The sequence below is a fragment of the Tachysurus vachellii genome, chromosome 9 (genome assembly GCF_030014155.1).
Source record: "Tachysurus vachellii isolate PV-2020 chromosome 9, HZAU_Pvac_v1, whole genome shotgun sequence".
Taxonomy (NCBI): domain Eukaryota; kingdom Metazoa; phylum Chordata; class Actinopteri; order Siluriformes; family Bagridae; genus Tachysurus; species Tachysurus vachellii.
This window is the reverse complement of record NC_083468.1, coordinates 14,550,331-14,570,690: the sequence shown is the minus strand read 5'-3', so window position 1 is coordinate 14,570,690 and position 20,360 is coordinate 14,550,331. Positions and strand designations below refer to the sequence as shown.

The following is a 20,360-nucleotide window of genomic DNA, read 5'->3' as shown; positions in this document are numbered from 1 at the left end:
ATCTGTGCTTAGCCTTAGGCCTGGGTGTCTGTACTTGAGCAGTGTGTAAATAAATATACATTTGCTAGCCAAGACTGCTCAGTCCATTTCTGGTCTTTGTCCTCCCGAGCTCCTGATCCTGTTCCTCTCTCGTTCTCTGTATCCCTTGCTGGCTCCCTCTCTCTGGCTCAGTCATCTGGCCATATCAGGCTTGTGTCGTTCATGTAGGCTTGTGTCAGCATAAAGAGAGGATGCAGCCTCATCACCACCTCTCCAACAAAAGAAGCCATAGGAACAATGCATGGTCGTACAAAGACTAGAATAATACTACACTGTTACACCAAACACAATGCTCCAATAAAACCTGTGCATGAGCGTGTTGTGTGAGTCATACGTGAGTTTGAATTGCTTTTTCATCTTTTTAAGCCTATTGTTTAGAAATATGATTGCAGATATTTAAAGTTTTTATCCAATGAAATCTTGAAAACATACAATTAATTTATATAAATAAAATATTAGTCTACCCACAAGTACATGTTTTTGTTTTTGTTTTCATTAATGATGTAAAATAAAGCTTCAAAAGAATCTGAAATAATTTTTTAAAACCAATATTAAAATGCACAAGGGTACAAAAAACCAATGTTGGCAAAATTACATATGCAGAATATAGAGTACTATATACAGTGCTGCTTTTAATAATATAAGCATTATATTGAATGTTTTTTGGATATTACTGAAATCGAAAATGGATTGATAAAGTTCCTGATATACATATGGACTGTGCAAATGATTAAAGTATACATATTCAAGGACTGCTGTTTCACTTATATCAGCTTATTAGGTTGTTTTTATACAAATATGAGATTAAGACTATTTCTGGATATTTTAAGCTGAAGATTGAAATGGTCTCATTCTATTTGTAGATAATTTAAGTATTTATTTCTAGAAAAAAGCCAAATAATATTTAAATACTAGCCTAGTGGTTAAGATGTTGGACTACTGATCGGAAGGTCGTGAGTTCAAATCCCAGAGCCAGCCAGCTGTCACTCCTGGGCCCCTGAGTAAGGCCCTTAACGCTCAAATGCTCAGCTGTATGAATGAGTCTGCCAAATGCCTTAAAGGAAAAAATATATATATATTACTACTAGTAATATTATTAAGGGTCGTTCTCATTTAAGGAGGCATCGTTCATCCCGAAAGCATTTCACATCACCACCAGCAGAGGGAGCCGTCCGCAAGATTGATATCAAACAGTGTTCATGCTAAAGTAAAGTACAGCTCACTGTAAGATAGTGGATTACAAGAAAGTGAATCTCATTTTTAACATACACATTCCTCCCCCTTAAGAACACATTGTACAATCTTGTATATACTGTATGATAAGTACACATTTTATCAGATAAACTTACTATGTGGTGAGGTGCACACTTGAGGTGTACAAATAGTGACAACAGCCCCTAGAGCCATATGATCAATTCAAACCCACACTATGAGTCTGAAATATTTTAGGACAATAATCAAAGAAAAGCCAGCACCAGGAGGGGATTAACAATCTAAACAGTATGTAGATTTAGAAACAGTCTAGAAACAGTAAAGGTTGTGCATTAATTCCTCAAACTGACCTTAAACTGCTTTTCAGTAAAATAACGTTTTGATGTTGAATTACTATATACAAATATATATTTGATTGAGACTTTTTCAAATAACCTAGTCAGTACTTATCTTATAGTCTATTAAGTGTTTAGATGGAGCAAGCTACAGCCTGTCAGCATTATACATATTACATTTGCATAAAAAGAAGTAAATATGAAGAGAATTAACTATTTCACTTTAAGTCCATCTGAGGCCAAAAGTGATCATAAAAGGATAAAAAGATCTCAAACTCAATTTCTTTGTAATTACAGCATTTTCTTTATGTAAAATAAATAATATCAAAATAATATCTAAGAATCTTTTATTTACTGCATCATTTTCTGTGGGTCAGCCTTTTTTTTTTTTTTTACACATATACTTTAATAGTATTTGATGCCATTGCCTCTTAATTACTTGAACTTGAATCAATAGTCTTCCACTAGCCTCTCACAATACATTGCTAAAGCTTTTTTTTAATATAACCTTTTCTTCTAAAAGAAGTGTTGTAATTTAGACACACAGTTTGTGTGCCTCTTTGCCCAGTATTGCTTCAGTATTTCTAAATAATCTACCTTCCTAATGATGACATCTATTTTCTCAAGTGCATCATTCTCTTTCCCAGCAAGACAACCCACGACATGATGCTGCCATCCCTATGCTTCACAGCTAGATGATCATTATGGCCAAACATAATTAAAACCTGCCCAAAGAAAAACACTCCTCCAAAGGGGTGGTGAGTACCAGTAAATGTAAGTCTGTCTTTTTATGCTGTTCACCAAATGGTAGATACTGTACATTTACTAACACCGCTGATGCCTCAAAACTCCTTCACAAATTCTTTTTTCTTGAGGTTTAGTTGAACCTTTCAAACCCAAGTATGGACATTCTTATGGTCCAGATAGGGGTTCACTGGGCTTCAGTTAGGTAGCTGCTGGCCCATTTTTGGGGGTGTGGCAAGGTCTGATCTAAATATGGTGCAGGTAGCCATTGGAAAGCAGTGGAGGGAACTTAGTAATGAGGTTATGTAATATTACACTGGATGACTGAAAACACAGCCTGCATCCTGAGGAGTTTCAGGGGAAGACCTGCCAAGAAGCAAGTCGCACTGTTCCAGTTTGGAGAAGAAGGACCTCGGTGGCCTTCGTAGACAGAAATGGACAAATGCTCCTGAGTTTTTTAAGGAGAAACCTACATTTAATTTTATGGCATTTAGCAGACAACTTACAATAGTGCAATTTTAATTTACACAACTGAGCTACAACTGGTTAAGGGCCTCGCTCAGGGGCCCAGCAGTGGCAGCTTTGTGAACCTGGGATTTGAACTCATGACCTTCTGATCAGTAGTCCATAACCTTAACCACTAGGCTACCACATTCCACCCACATGACCAGCAAGATTCCTGACATTAGCAGAGAATGAAAGTTAATTGTACTGAATGACAGTACAATTGGATCTTAAAAGCAGAGTTGTTATGAACATATACAGTATGTACAAAATAAATGTATAAATGTAAAAATGTGTGATTACTGTTGGCCACAACTAAGCAAGTAAATATAAAAGAGTAAAATGCCTCAGAAGTAAATAGGCCCAGTCGGCTGGTCATATTGCTTCACTATGTCAGCCCTAAATGATCTTCTATAGACTGGTCGAGCAACAGTCTATCAGCATTAGTGCCAATACAGCACCTAGTAGATTCATTTAGACAGTGTCTAACATTTACAGTTTGCTGTAATTACTTTTGCTCTTTAGTTTGCTATTGAGTGCCATTGACTTAGTCCACCATTTAGGCTGTGTTTATCACAGGGCTATTAAGCTAGCTTTAGGCATCTGCCACGTTAGGTTTAGTTAACATCAATTTACTTCAACATCAAATTGTGATGGCTATGTTGCTATAAAGATTAAAAAAATTAATAGAGAGAGAGGGAGAGAGAGAGAGAGAGAGAGAGAGAGAGAGAGAGAGAGAGAATAGAATGTTTTATTGGATGTTTTATACAAAGGGGAAAATGATGTGTGTTTTGTTTGTGTGGGTGTGTGGGTGTGGGTGTGTGTGTAAATAAAGTAACTTTTATGAGGGTTCAGCTGCATTAATCCCTAGATTTATCTTAAATTATGAACAAGAAGACAAATAGTTAACTCTACTGTATAGTGTATTTCAGCCTAATACAGACTCTGTTCTAACGAGTGTGTTACTATCACAGTTGAACTTGAATGCCCCTGTAAAGATGCAGTTACACCAAGACAGCATGCCCTATTGTCGCTGATGGGATCGTCATTCTTCACTGCTGAACTAATGTGTGCCATGGGTCTGTTTTTAGCCACAGTCTAATGGACAATCTTCTATCCGTCAGCAGTGTGGTAAGTGAAAGACAAAGGGAGAAAGTGTGTGTGAGTAGGGGGTATAGGGTCAAAGATTGGTTGGTTTAGCACCACTGCAACTGCCTCCTATTTCTAATTCCTTGTCCTGCTCTTTGCCAGGACCAACTGTTATAGAACCACCCCCCCCCCCCCCCCCAAGGTATGACTTCATTTTAATGTCATCTTAACCTCATTCCCAGATTGTGCCTCAAAGAAAGGTGCAGACAGTGTCAGTGTTTGGTGAATGCAATATACAAAATGGCATTTTCAACAGAAGCACAAGCAATGCAATAAATACAGAGCAGTATAGGATATTACATATCACATAGTCATTTCATTGCTTATCATTTACATTTGTTCCTAAGGCAATGTAATAGTTAAGCTAATGGCCATGTATTTTTGAATCAAAATGTGTTTTTGTAATAAAACATTTTCCTACTAAATTATATATATATATATATATATATATATATATGTATATATATATATATATATATATATATATATATATATATATATACATATATATATATATATATATATACATATATATATATATATGTATATGTATATATATATACATATACATATATATGTATGTATATATATATATATATATATATATATATATATATATATATATATATATATATATATATATATATATATATACATACATATATATGTATATGTATATGTGTATATATATATATATATATATATATATATATATATATATATATATATATATTTAACTATAACAGTAGTTATATAATTTTTAATTATTAACTTAAAGTTAGTCTTCAGGGTGGCATCTATATTTACTCGAGAAGATGCCAAGGATATCATTTAATCAAGTATATTATTATAAAATAGCTATAATTTATTGTTTTATAATGTTATTGTCTTAATTATTTTGAAAATAATAGCAAAAATGAGAAAAAACCCACAAATGTGAGCAATTTCCTAATTGGTATTGTGCATGTGTATATATACTCACAAACACACAGATACGCAGGCACACACATGCATACTCCACTGAAAGGTGAACTAAATAGTGATGTTGATGTGTTGGAAGCCAGAAAAATAGATCTGAGCAAATTTGACATGGGCCAAATTCTTTTAGAAGAATGGGTCAGAGTGCCTCAAAAATACCATGTGTTCTGGGATGTCGGAGTTGTTGTAGGGCATGGAAACTGAACGTCTGGCCGGATCCCACAGAAGAGCTACTATAGCAGAAATTGCTGAAAAAGATAATGCTGGATATGAGAGAGTGATTTGCTAAGGTGTCAGTACACACAGTGAATCACAGTTTGCTGTGTATGGGGCTGTGTAGATGCAGACCAGTAATAGTGCCCATGTGAAACCTGCCCATGTCTGAAAGATCCTACAAATGGCACATGGGCATTAGAAGTGGACCATGGAGCAATGGAAGAAGGTGACTTGGTTAAGTGAATCACATTTTCTTTTAGCAATAGAAGACAAGAAGAATAGAAAATGGCAAGCCAGCAGAGGCAGTGAGATTATCTGCTGGTAAAACCTGGTTTATGGCACCCACATTGATGTTTCTTTGACACGTGCCACCTACCTAAAGATTGATACACACCAAGTACCTTCAAAGCAGTAGTATTGGCTAATAGCAGTGCCCTCTTTCAGTGGAATAATGCACCCTACAGCACTGCACTAAAAAAAATTGTTCAGAATTGGTTTTAGGAGCATAAATAGATCAAGGCATTGATTTTTCCTCCAAATTCTCCAGATTTCACTCTGATTGAGCATGTGTAAGATGTGCAGGACAAACAAGTTCAAGCTGTGTATGCCACACATCACACCGTACAGGACTTAAAAACTCTACTGCTAACATCTTGGTGGCAGATACCACAGCACAGCTTTAGAGGTCTGGTGTCCATGCCTCTCAGGAGTACATGACTGATTGGAAACTGTTGCCTATCAGATTCTGCATGCATGACATGATGCACACACTTGTATTATTGATGATTTGATTGACAGGGGAAATAATATCAATTTATATGAAATTTCCAGTTGGTTTATTTCTTGCTGAAGTAGATTAACTGAATCACACAAGTTCTCCTAATTTAATATTCTTGCCATATTTTTACTTTTATGGTTGTGGGAATAGCCCTGCTTATGTGCTGTGGACTTAAAGACTTTTAGCAGTTTATTGGCTAGCTGTAATGAATAATCTACAGATGATTATAGTGTAACAGTTCTGTGCAGAGCAGTGTATTGATGGATAACAGTATGTTGGTGGGCATCCTAGTTTCATGGCTATTTGTAAGAAAAAAGGAAAGAGAGGTGTAAGAGAGGAACCTGTTGGAGAATGGTTTGAGCTGTCTGAATGCCAAGCAATTTACAAATCACTTACCCTAGTCATGGGGCATAAATGGCCAGTGGCACATTTGTTGGAAACATTTTAAAGATTTGAAGCCTGCAGACAGATGACCAACAACATGGATTGCTCCTCCTGAAGCAATTTGAGTACATTTCCTACAAAACACAACAATCTGATAGACAAGGACCTAGAATATATTCTGATCATTTTCTAGGCTGAGTAGACCGGGTAAGTCAATCATTTTCTTGCATGTGAAATGTTTTCACATACAGAAAAAGAGTGGCTTTTAAACTCAAGCTTTCCTCTGCAAGGACGAGCTTAGAATCATTAATATGACCATAGATTATTATAAACAGCAGATAATTTATTGCCTCCAAAGTTGACAAGCAATTTATCTGAAACTGTGCTGTCAGTCTGTGAGTCATGTGAGACAAAGGAAGAGTTGATAGTATGATTGTGTGACTGACCCTGTGCACTTTTGTTAGGGTTCATCTCCCTGACTCTCCATGAAGCATGACTGGGACTGCATTGCAGATCATCACCCTCCACATGTGGATCGGAGAATAATGGGAGCTTGTGAGAATGATAGCAGAACAGTGCTTGTGGTAGGATTCAGCCTCATGAATGATGTGTGCTATCTGATTTGGGGTCTGAGGAAAGGTTAACAAGAAGAATTCAATTGCACTGTAGTGCATGCTCTTTGGCTGTGGTTGGCAATAATAACAGCTTCCTCAGTATAGTTTGCACCCATCTCACATACCTTTGACTGAAAGGCTAGATCGAACCTGGCTAACCTGGCTCTCAAATATATTTTTGTGTGCTGGACATATAGCATGGGGCTGTGGAATGATCAATGCTGCTATCCATTGTTATCAGTTGTTTCACCAAATTAGCTGGTACTAATATCAGGTTCAGACACTCCAATTAAGTACTAAAAAATAAATTATATTTAAATATTAGTCAACAATGGACAAAATTACACAGAAAACATATTTTTCCAGCAAAAACCAAAGATATTTGTTCTTCACCTTGTTGTGCAAATCTTTCAATCTGACAAGTATTCATTCACTAATTGTAAGTGATGGGTTCAATGGAAAGAAACTGGGTGGTGAAGAACTTTATAGGCTTTAGCTAATACAACCCCCCCTCTCTCTCTCTATATATATATCTATATCTATCTATCTATCTATCTATCTATCTATCTATCTATATATATATATATATATATATATATATATATATATATATATTTTTTTTTTTCTTTTCCAAAAATCTTGCTGGATTTGATATATGTACTGTAACATGTATACAAACTGTCAAATCAGAATACAAAAACAAATAAAAAAGTAATTGTTGGGACATATATTTAAACCTGGCATAAAGTTTCTTTTTTCCTTTTTATGTTTTTAGTAACAGGCATAGTGGTGAGATATTTTAAGGGCCTGAGCTCTACTGATGTTAACTCTGAATCCTAATCACAGGAATTTTGGATAATGAGAGCAGCCTCATGCAGAGTAATTGCAGCTCTGTATTCTAACTGGCACAGAATAACAAATGACTGCTTGGAATAGCCTACCACACAGTCCAAGACTAAACTAGTCATGTTTAGTCAAAGAAAGTGTCCTAATAATCATATTTTAACAGGCTTATTCATGTTATTTATGTTAAAATGTAGCAAAAATATGTATTGCATATTGATGTTAGATTATATACAGTAGCTTTCTCACATTTCCTGGTACAACAACATTTTGTAAAATGCACTAATTGGCATTAACTTTTCCTGCCCTCCTTAGGCTAAGGCACAATGTAGACTAATACCTAAGGCACTGTGCACCACATTTGTGAGCCAAGTGATACACCTTACAGCACTCTACAAATGTCAATCTGAAGAACCATTCCCTATTGTGTCCAGTACATGCCTTATGGGTCTGTTTGAACTAAACAACAATATCACTATAGCCTACCAAATGGGCTGGAAGCCCAGTCCTACTGTGATGTGCTATTCCATGAAGAGGGTTTCAACATTATGTCAACATTTATCTCTGAGTATACCACAAGGTCAACCCTCACCCCTCATAGTAGTGTGTGAATGGCGAACATCTCCGAACACCTTTCCAATATGCAGTGGGTCATTAGGTTCCTTATTATCTTGTGGCAGGGGTATTCAGGTGTTAGTCACTACCCCTGATGGTTAGAAGCAGTGAAACAGAATTCTAGTTACGGATTCTACTTACACTTAATAACAGCCAGTGTTCCAAGTCATTCAGCACTACAAGCAACCAGCAGAAACTTAGCAAGAAGTTTCCAGTAAAAGAGTGATGAGATTTGAAAGTATTTATAACCAATACTATGTAACTGTTACTATGTGGAAAGTTTCAGCATGTATGCACTTAGGGAAACAGGAAGACAATTTGCCAATCTATATTTTCTGTACATATTAAAATTAATATAAATATTAATCTCAATACTTATGGTTCTGGGTTACTGATAAGGTTGGGACTTAACCCTCTCTGCAAGGCCCTTAAACCTCTGTGCTCCAAAGTTGAGCTTCTGTGCTCATACCCCAATGTCCTAACAAGCTGGTATATGCAGAATATGCAGACAAATAATGGCATTTACTTTCTTAAACACAAGAAATGTGTTTTCCTGCCACCCCTGCCAGTATATTATCTGTGAAATATTCCCACTGTAGATGCTAAAACATTATTGTCTTTTTTATTTGTTTACAACTGTTTTTAAAAATTATACATAATAAGACAAAAAATGGCACTGTGGAATTCGTGATTACTTGGATTTGAAGTGAACCTAATAGAGAAATCTTTTCCTCACAGTAACACTTCTATTGCAGTCCACATTATAAGCAGTTTTGGAAAGACTCCAGCTCAGCAGTTACATTAACCTTGGTCACAATTTGGATAAACAAAGTCTGCTTCATGAAAGCAAAAATGCATTCAGTATGCATTTTGGGCCTACATAGTCTTGTCTGACAGTGTATATACTAACCACATATGACTTGAGAACTGAATAACTGCATCATGTGCTTCAAAGCATGCTGAGAAATTAATGATTACTCAGCTTGAAAGGAGCTACCAGTATGTGTATGTGTCTCTGTAATCCTAGCTTAATAATAAAACACCAGATTCCTTCAGCCTGTAAATATGAAGAACACATGAACCTTGTCTGAGGAAAATAATTTTTTTCATTTGTCAGTATGCTGGTGAGTCCAGAATGGTTTATGTGTACAATCAATCTTACTTGAATGGCAGAAAGATTGAAGGCAGGCCCAGGTTTGTTTCTGTATGTATACAAATGAACATCATTTGATGGTGCATATGCAATTACTCCCTGGTATTTTTTGGCAGTTGATCTTTTAATTTCCTTGCTTGCAACTACACTCAGACTATCACCTATGAACTGAAATAAAGTCCAAAAGTGTAAAAACTATTAATGTAGCCTGTGACTTGTGAACACAGCAAAGTGTGAATTAAGTCCTGCCACGTCTGGCAACGAGTTGCTGTATACATACACCTTTATATATCTTTCTGCAGACACTTTCTGCCTGTTTGTGTTCTCCTCTCTCTCTCTCTCTCTCTCTCTCTCTCTCTCTCTCTCTCTCTCTCTCTCTCTCTCTCTCACACACATATAAATATAGATACATATATACATATACATATATACAGTATATATGCTGGTTCACTAGGTTACATACTTAAGATACCATGAGTTTAAAACATTGTTCAAAGTTGAAATTTTATTTCCTGAATAAGTAGGTCAACCTCCGTTTGAAAATAGCCAGTGACTCAGCTGTCCGGACCCCTAGGGGAAGTTCATTCCACCACCTTGGTGCCAGAACAGAAAAGAGTCTTGTAGTATACTTGCCTCTTACCCTGAGAGATGGTGGAACCAGTCGAGCAGTGCTGGTAGATCGGAGGGTGCGGGGTGCAGTGCGAGGAGTGATAAGGTACTTTGAAGTAAGAGGGAGCTGGTTCGTTTTTGGCTTTGTAGACCAGCATCAGTGTTTTGAATCTGATGCGTGCAGCTACCGGAAGCCAGTGGAGGGATCGCAGCAGTGGGGTGGTATGCGAGAACTTATGCAGGTTGAAAACAAGCCGTGCAGCTGCATTTTCGATCATTTGCAGAGGATGAATTGCGTTCATAGGTAGACCTGCCAGCAGTGCGTTTCAGTAATCCAGTCTTGAAATTACAAGAGATTGAACAAGTACCTGAGCAGCCTGTGTGGACAAAAATGTCAGAATCCTTTTAATGTTGGAGAGAAGAAACCGACATGAGCGAGTCACATTAGCAACATGAGAGGAAAAGGACAGTTGATTGTCCATGGTTACCCCAAGGTTGCAAGCTGCGGCCGAAGGGGAGATCAGATCGTTGTGGTGGGATATAGCAAGGTCATAATCTGGGGATGAATCACCTGGGATGAACAGCAGTTCAGTTTTGCTAGGATTGAGCTTTAACTGATGAACAGTCATCCATGATGATATTTCTGCCAGACATGCTGAGATCCGATCAGAAGCTGTGGTATCTGAGTGTGGGAAAGAGAAGATAAGTTGTGTATCATCAGCATAGCAGTGGTAAGAGAACCCGTGTGAGGAAGTAACTTCATCAAGATAGTGAGTATACAGGGAGAAAAGAAGAGGACCAAGTACTGAGCCCTGTGGGACACCAGTGGAGAGTTTTCATGGAACAGATGTCACTCCCCTCCATGTTACCTGATATGAGCATCCTTCCAGGTAGGAAGAGAGCCATTCCCAAGCTGATCCGCAAATCCCAAGACTCCTGAGGGTGGACAGGAGAGTCTTATGGTTGACCGTATAAAACCCTGCTGAAAGGTAAAGGAGGATAAGGACAGATGACAGTTTGGCTGATCTAGCAGCATGTGGTGTCTCAGAGACATCCAAAAGGGCTGTCTCTGTGGAATGAGCTGCTTTAAAGCCAGACTGGTTGGGATCTTGGATGTTGTTCTGTGAGAGATAGACAGACAGTTGATTATAGACAATGCGTGCAAGAATTTTTGAAAAAAATGAGAGAAGTGATACCGGTCTGTAGTTACTCATGTCTGATGGATCCAGAGCAGGTTTCTTTAGGATGGGTATAACCCTTGCTCTCTTGAACGTAGTTGGTACCTTACCAGATGCTATAGATCTATTGATGATAGTGGTAATGAAGGGCAGAAGGTCTTGCGAGATGGTCTGGAGCATAGTGGAGGGGAGTGGATCCAATGGGCAGGTGGTAGGATTGCAAGACTGGATGAGTTGCAAAAATCACTTCTGTTCCTACAGTTGAGAAATGCGACAACGAAGGAGTGAGGGAAGCCATACTGTAAGATGTAAGTGCAGTCGAGGCAGAAGTGAAGGTCCTGCAGATTTCCTCAATCTTCTCATGGTAGAAGAAGCAAAGTCTTCTGATGTCAGGGAGGATGAAGATATGTATATAGTACTATATATAGTATTGTGCAAAAATTGTGCATGTGTGAAAAAATGGAATTAAAATGAACAGAACAGAAATCCAAATCAAATCTTGGTGTGACCACCATTTGCCTAGAAAACAGCATCAATTCTTCTAGGTGCAGGTGCTAGCTCCTCTATAGCTGCACACCATTTTTGAAGAAACTCAGCCGGTAGGTTGTCCCAAGCAGCTTGGAGAACTAACCACGGATCCTCTGTGGATGTAGGCTGCCTCAAATCCTTCTGCATTTTTATGTAATCACAAATTTACATTTATGGCATTTGACAGACACCCTATATATGACTTACATGTATCTTATTTATACAGCTGAGCAATTGAGATTAAGGCCCTTACTCAGGGGCCATGATACAGTATACTTGATGATGTTGAGATCAGGTGTCTGTGGAGGCCAAAACATCACTACCAGGACCTCTTTACACCAAAGATATTTTTAAATGACATTTGCTGAATGTTTTGGGTTATTTTGGGGCCTGTATTTCTCAGCATTGAGGACACCATTTATCCTGAGTAAATCTCCAACTCCATTTGCAGAAATGCAGCCCCAAACTTATAAGTAACCTCCACCATGCTTCACTGTTGCATGCAAACACTCATTATTGTATTTCTCTCCAGCCCTTCGGCAAACAAACTGCCTCCTGCTACAGCCAAATATTTACATTTTTGTCCCCAGTCCAGAGCACCAGCTGCCATTTTTCTGCACCTTAATGCCTATGTTTTTGTGCATAGTTCACTAGAATCACTCAGCCTTATTTTCAAATTGGAGGTATGGCTTTTTGGCCTCACTTCTTCCATTAAGGACCACTTCTGGCCAGATCTCTCCAAACAGCAGATAGGTATACCTAGGGCAAACTGGTGTCCACTAGTTCTTTGCTGTTGATGAGAAGTAAGCATGATGTGTCTTTCATCTGCTGCATTATGTTTTCTCAGCTGACGACTGTGTTTACGGTTCTCAACATTGCCCATTATATTTGTGCTTCTTCAAAATAGCTTGAACAGCATATCTTGAAACCCCAGACTGCTTTGAAATCTTTGCCTGGGAGAGACAATACCTCATGTAACTGCTGCTATAATACTGTGATCATTCCAGCATTTCTGCACATGCAGTATTGTTGAACATACAGTATTTACACTGGTCGGTGCTGTTTCTGTTTTTTGTCTTTTGTGTATTGTCTTGTATTTTTTTGTTTGCACTGTCTTTTGTCCTGCACTGTCTTGTTTGTCTTGTCCTGCACTTTGTCCAGGTTGCACAGATGCACTTTATGTGGCTAGGACTATTTACTAAGTCCTTAGCTCTGTGTTTGTTTTATGTAGCACCATGGTCCTGGGGAAACTTTGACTCAGTGTACTGCAACAGCTATACTGTATATGGTTGAAATGACAATAAAAGCTTCTTGACTTGACTCTTGACTTGATCTGGCTGATGCAGTAAAGCTACCTTGTGTCTTGTTGCTATGCTCAGTCTTGCCATGGTGTAAATCCTGTGACATGAAACTGTCTTCCATAACCTCAACCTATTAATAGAGCTTTGCTGTTCCTCACCCAGGTTTGAGCTCTTACACAGCTGTTTCTGTTTCATGTAATGATTGTACTTCAACCAACATATGAAATTGATGATCATTAGCTCCTGCTTGGTATAATTAGTTAATCATACACCTGAGTCCGATCCTACAAAATCCCTGACTTGAGTGTATAAGATGCTGGTTTTAAGACAAAGGGTAGACACACCAACTATGGATTTAATTTAGATTTTCTTCTGTTCACTCGCTTTGAATTTTATAAATGTATAAAAATAAACAATGAAAATATATTATTGAAAGCATTCTTACTTTACAGCATTTATTCACACCTGCCTAAAACTTTGCACAGTACTGTGTATTCCTTAAAACATGAAAACAATAGCATGAAAATGATTGCCTATAAAATGTGTAAACCTATGTAAGGACTTAAGCAAAAATGCAAAATGGATATAATTTTGATGTTCAAAAAAAGTAGTTGAGTGAATTATAGGTAGCAGGGAAAGTGTGGTAATAAAAAGAATCTTTTATAAAAACTACAATATCAATAGTTTTTGCAGGCACACTTGGATTGCCTTGTGAAAGATACCTTATTCAATCGAGTGTTAACAACATAGGAAGTCACCATGAAATCATGGAAATGTTTTTGGATATCCTCCATAGTTTTGTTAGTTCTATAAGCTGACCACATGATGTGGCATATACGTGAGTCTAAATTTGTGTTAAACAAAGTCCATGCTCATGTCACAAACAGTAAAAATGAGGGTGCTGGAGCCGACATTGACTGCTAAGAAGAATCAGATGATGGCAACTGCAGAGGTGATCCTGATGAGAGTGGTGTTCATAAATCTCAGAAATCATCTTGCAGTCTTTCTTTCAGCCATATCATTGTGTACACTCCATCCTCTCAGACACCACTCCCCAGCAGTCATTAAGGCCAGATCACTGCGAGCAAGATATTACAGCTAATCATGTGCATCACTAGTCAACTGAAAAAAATTAGAGAGGAGAGTCAGAGAGAGCCATTTTTGCACTTGTCAGCAACAGAGGCTGGAGCAATCTAGTGTCCCTTTTTCTGATCATCCCATACCATCTGCTAGGCTGGATGTCTGTGTTTCATTAGCACACTAACTAGTTCTCTTTCTATCAATCTTTGTTTTCACAGTCTTTTAAATGCCTTTTTATGTTGCATCTATATATTTGTAAAACCCTGCTATGTTTGATGAAATAAAAATAATAAAAATTAAACAAACTGCATCCTATTATTGCTGCTGCAAAATATTAACCAATAACCAGTAACCAAACAATAACCTTTTGGGTTTCTGCTAAAAGAAACATGAAAAGCACTGTGCTTACTGTATGTTAACCTGACATGCACTTACTAGTGGTTCTAAATAAAAAATGTCTTTCAACATCCCCAAGCTATGATAACATCAGAAGTGTGGCCACTTTTCTCAGTAGTAGTGTAACATTAATGACATGAGTGTGCAATTTCCTTCAACTTATCATATTAATATTTTGTGTGTACTGAAGAATGATGGGCACAGCATACACTTAGCCCCACAACAGCAAATTAGACAACACCCTAATTTGCTCTGTCATATGTGTGAATAAAATAGCAAAGTAGTAAATGACACACTGAAATGAATATGTATATAAAACAATGAAAATGCAGTGAGGTGTAAAAGACTTCTATTTTTGGGTCAGTCATAAATGTTAATTTACATCTAGTAGTGTGGGTTATGCCCTTCTACAGCCCTTCATTTTGACCATAATTATAGAAGAGTCAATAGTAGGAGTCAAAAGTAGTTGGATAGTAAGCTGTGATTAAATTACAAACTTTTAGAATGAATTCATTGGGTTTAAGAAAAATATTGTGTTACATATAATTGTATTTAACAGTTCAGGAATAATAACCATGTTTATATAGTCCCTCCTAATCTAGTCCATTTAGACTGTCAGAAATCTGGATCATCAAATGCTGAGATGTTTTGCCAGGCTTTTACTGTAGCAGCCTTCACTTGTGGGTCTTTCTGCCTTCAGTTTTGTCTTCAGTAAGTGAAAACATGCTCAGTTAGATTGTGATCTTTGCCTTTAAAAGCTCAAACTTTGTTTGCGTTTGCAGTTTCAGTTTCAGCTATTGCTGTATAAATTTTAGAATTAATCATGCTATTTTGTTTTTGTATTCACATCATCAGTAAACACCATTGACACAGTTCCATTGGCAGCCATACATGTCCATGCCATGATGACAGGTGATGTATGGTTTGGATCATGAGCCCTTTCATTTCTTCTGCATATTCTTCTCTTTCTCTCAGTCTGGTTAATCTTTAACTTCAGATAATCTTGGTTTAATCTCTCCAAAGAATCTTGTCTGAATCTTGACTTTGCTAGATGTTGCTCATAGGTTTTTCTTCAGCAAGGTCTGACTTCTTCAATCAAACATTAAATCCACTTTTCCATGTCTTTTGGTGACTCACCTGTGCATTTATTCTTTATCAGAATGCACAAAATTGTTGATTTCCCCTCTCCTAAAGTTGCTGCTATCTCTCTGTTTTGTTTTCTCAGCCTAATGATGTCCTTTCATTCACTTTCATTGACATCTCTTTGGATAACATATTAAGAGTTCAAAAGAACAGCTACCAAATTCAAAGTCATTCAATATTTTTGGTAAAAGCATTGAATTAAACCTGGAAGTTTACTTTTCAATCCCATCTTGATTGCTTTCTTTCATATCCACCTAATTTTTTAAAAATTACAAAAATTCTGTCACTTTCTGAATACTTTTGGACCCAACTGTATACCCGATAATGTGTTACAATAGTCAGTTAAATAATTAGAACTCTAGTGGCATACACAGTAAAAAAAAAGCACACTGTACAATGGTAAAAGAACAAAAGACTATTATGGTTGTATTTACTAAAAGGTGTCCTTCACCATTTAAAAACTGAAAACTTTGTATGCTTTTTCACAGCTGCTGAAATAAATTTTCAGATATCACAATGTAAATGCTACATAAAAATTCTGTCAGAAAAATGTAATTGTTCTAGACCTTTTACTTTTTTTTTTAAAACATTTATGTAGAAACTGAAAGTCACTTGTGGTTATTAAGCAGTTTGTGGGTATTTCCTATATGAGCTACTTTCAGCTTTTGATTTCAGCTGCTGTTTTACTACAGGGCAGTTTGGATGTTTGTACTCATGAGTTTTCCCAGCCTATCTGTGACAGCCTGACAAATTCCCAAAATTTGTCCCAACATGGTGAGACTAACTTCAGGCTAAAAATCAATACCTGCTTCAGACTATTGTTCCCTTTTTTGGTTTCAGTTCAAGACCATGGGTTGCAAGCATACACAATTAATCTAATATTGTATAACATTAAAGGCTTATATGTGAAAAAAGTAATTGCATGTGCAAGAATGGCACACAAAAATGGTTTCGATCTATAATGATGGGCATTATCTGTGAAAACACAAGCTCTGGCTGAATGGTGTAATGGAGCGTGGGTGTATTCAATCAGCTCTTTCCAGTCTCACTTTGCTCACTGGCCTTTCCATATCTCCCACCAGGACAGTAATATAGGTCTTTTAGGCTGTATAACTTTCTGCTAGAACTACCTTTAATCATCACATCTCTCATCACCTGACATTACAGCTTCCAAAATATTTTTGACTCAGATTTAAAACAAAGGCTTCAAGTTTAGCAATTGTGTTAAAAAAAATTAAAAATGTTTTATCGCATTGTGGAGTGTTTTTATTAATTATCCCGATTAACCACAAAAAGGCTATTTTAGTTTTGGTGTATTTCATATAATAAAAGATTACCAGCACAAAGGGTTTATTTTACATGCCTGTCCCAGTTTACCCTTCTGTTCTTCTATTACTCAAACATTACTCTGTTTGTTACTTCTACAGTACACATCCTTCAATGCCATTTACTTTGAAGTGACTTCAGAAAAGCATGCAAATCTAGTAAGGTAAAGTGTGTTCATTTGAAGGTCCGGTTTAATCATGTTAGGATTTAATTTCACTGCATTATCAACAATTGTTGTTCCTGACTGTGCATCAGGGAGTCAGGTGCCTTCATGTAATGCGTGTTATTTGCTCCATCACCTACAGCCTCGTCAGAAGAAGATACTGCACTATGTTCTGCTATACGAGATCACTTGAAGATGGTCAGCGGTTGCTTTTAGTTTATTATTTAGTTAGATATTGATGTTGCAGGTAAACAGCGACCACACCTTGCTTTATACTGTTTCTCTGTGAACCACCGGTCTCTCACTGACCACACTCATCATTTTCATTCTGCAGTGGAACATAAGACAGCGGCTTACTCATTTGCATAAGGAAACAGGATTCCGTTTGTATGTCCGCCGTGTCATAAATCCACTTTGTAGGCAGCTTAACGCCGCGCGCGCGACTACAGCAGCCAGCGCGCTCGTGCCCTCCGGCGCATGACGTCAGCGCGCGCACAACACTGTGGAGAGCCCGGCGACGCGCGCGCGCTCTCTCTCTCCGACGCCGAGCCTCCATTTGTGAGCAAGCAGAACGATGCAAGCTCTTGCTCCTGTTGCCGCCGCCCAGTAAAGAGAACCACTGAGTACCTACAGAGCTCCTGTTTACCTGACAAAGCCAGGACCGTACCGAAATTTCGCAGACAACACCCAGATTGGGAGAGACAGAGAGAGACGTAGAGAGAGAGAGAGAGAGAGAGAGAGAGAGAGAGAGAGAGAGAGAGAAACAGAGAGATACAGAGAGATACACAAGCTCTCATTTCCGATTCGTTCTCTCACAACGTTGCTCGCAGGATTTAATGCTCTAGCTGTAGTCACCGAGAGAGAGAGAGAGAGAGAGAGAGAGAGAGAGAGAGAGAGAGACTGACTGACTAGGAGAGGGACAGGGAAGAAGAGGTAGCCTTTCGAAGGGGGAAAACGGATTGCTCGGTATTTCCGCCGCACCTTTTCACTATTTTGGAGCACACGAAGAGCCGAGGTTGGTCTAGTCATGGGATGTACACTGAGCGCCGAGGAGAGAGCAGCTTTGGACAGGAGCAAAGCGATCGAGAAGAACCTGAAGGAGGACGGAATCACCGCGGCCAAGGATGTGAAACTGCTCCTGCTAGGTAATGAAAGCACCGTTTCCCACGGAGAGGACACGATCATAATGTTTCTGTAGGGAAGCCTGCACAATTCTCATGGCTCATTTCATTCATTTATAAAGCAGAGAATGGTACTGGACTTCCATTAGAGCAGACTGTCTCATTCCCTTGTGTGTCTTGTGTCTGCAGGGGCTGGTGAGTCCGGGAAAAGCACCATCGTCAAACAGATGAAGTAAGTGCCACGGATTCTCAATGCGATTTCTGGAATAATGTGTACTAGTAGCTACGATTGTACACGCACTCACACGCACACTTCTTGCCCAATGGCGAATCCAAAGGTCCGCCATGTTTTTCATGTAGCTAAATGGATGCTACACTGTAGCTGTGCCACGATCCATTTTGACGTGACCATTTAATGATCACGGACGTGCTGTTCATGAACATGGTGCTGAAAGCCCGGTTCATTGAGCGGGACCGTGTAACCCTCTTTATTAGCGGATCTGGCTCGCCAGACATTTTTCTTATATGTTAAGTAATCTTTATGTTAAGTAATCTTTATGTACGTCCTGATCTCGGGTTTGGTGACATGTAGCCTATAAGCGGCGTCTTGTAGCGTTGAGATTTTTCAGTGCGGCATTTTATCTGCACGTCGTTTCTTGTTGTATTTTCTTTTATTTAATTAAAAAGCTGAGCGTATTTGACCCTTTTCGGGCTGCTTGTGCGTCAGTGATCCCCTGTGATTTTATTATTTTATTTTTAAATTTTTTTTACAATATCTACAATATCTACAGTAAATCGGTACTGGACATAACGCTTTAGGCCCTGAATGAGGGGGCTATAATATAATTTTATTGTGGGGGGAGGGGAGGGAGGGCTGGTGACAACACCCCAATTTGTTCAGTCATGTCTGTTTTCTAGTAGCCTTTACAATAAAGAAACCTTAAGCCTATCCTTAAATCATAAACGCTACGGAGAGGTAAAGGCTATGTCTTATCGCATTTTGGTAGCGTTTCCTAGTTCCCTCCCTCCATCTCCATCCCCATCTCAACGCTGTCATTCAATGAACAGGTTCCAATAGGCTGTGGCAATAAACTGGATAATGGGCTTGCAAAATGTCATTTTCCATGTTTATGGGTCCAAGTAAAGCGCGTTTAGTAGGCCATCGTTCAAAAGCACTAAAAAGAGTGAACGAGCGGGTTAAATGTTTTCATCTGGATGGTCAAGGTTCGCGGGAAGCTGCCATTTTCCAGGATTAGCCCACGCTGTGTAAAACAGCCCGTAGGTTTTGCATGGCATTTTAACATGATTCTGCAATCACAACACAGCTGTGTTTAGTGGCCACGTCGTTTAGAGGAGTTCAAATGACAATTTTTGCTAGTGGGTGGAGATGGTCAGCTTTAGTGTATATACGAATTTCAGGCGCCTTGACTGGTGGACAGCGCCCAGTAGCACCTCGTCGTTTCCGTGCTCCTTCGGCTCTCTTCGTTTGTTTTCGGCTTGTCGGGTCTTTCCGTGGTCGGAATTATTGAGAGAGGAGTGGATGTCCACATCACTCCATGTCGAGCATGTTCAGCGATGGCAATAGGGAGGGATTTCCTTTAGAGATTCAGATATTAGTAATGAGAGAGAGAGAGAGAGAGAGAGAGAGAGGGAGAGGTGGGGGCGGAGGCCATCTTTAAAGAAAAATCATGTGGCCCCTAACATGCAGCAGGCTGGCTGACATCAATGCATAAGTTCTGAATAACATAGTGATTTTATAAAACACAAAATGGGAAAAAAATTAAAACTAGCTAAATGTTGTGTCTACTTTTCTGATTACTATTTAAATAATCGATGAAACTGCATGAGATGTTATAAGAAACTCTTGTGATTGTGACTGATGTAAAAATTATGGTTATACAGAATGAGAGTTGTAATGTAATATCTCCAAGGATCTTGTTGTCAAGAGCAT

At 38.3% G+C, this 20,360-nt stretch overlaps 1 protein-coding gene across 3 annotated transcripts in view; it reads left to right on the top strand.

The window, feature by feature from the left end:
* The first annotated feature begins 17,810 nt into the window (after positions 1-17,810).
* gnao1a (guanine nucleotide binding protein (G protein), alpha activating activity polypeptide O, a) overlaps positions 17,811-20,360 on the top strand; it is a 73,513-nt gene continuing 70,963 nt past the window's right edge. For all 3 annotated transcript variants that reach the window (XM_060877834.1, XM_060877835.1, XM_060877833.1), the window contains exons 1-2: positions 17,811-18,433; positions 18,599-18,641. In XM_060877834.1, the coding sequence (XP_060733817.1) occupies positions 18,316-18,433; positions 18,599-18,641 (161 nt within the window). In that variant the 5' untranslated portion in view covers positions 17,811-18,315. The remainder of the gene's footprint in view (positions 18,434-18,598; positions 18,642-20,360) is intronic.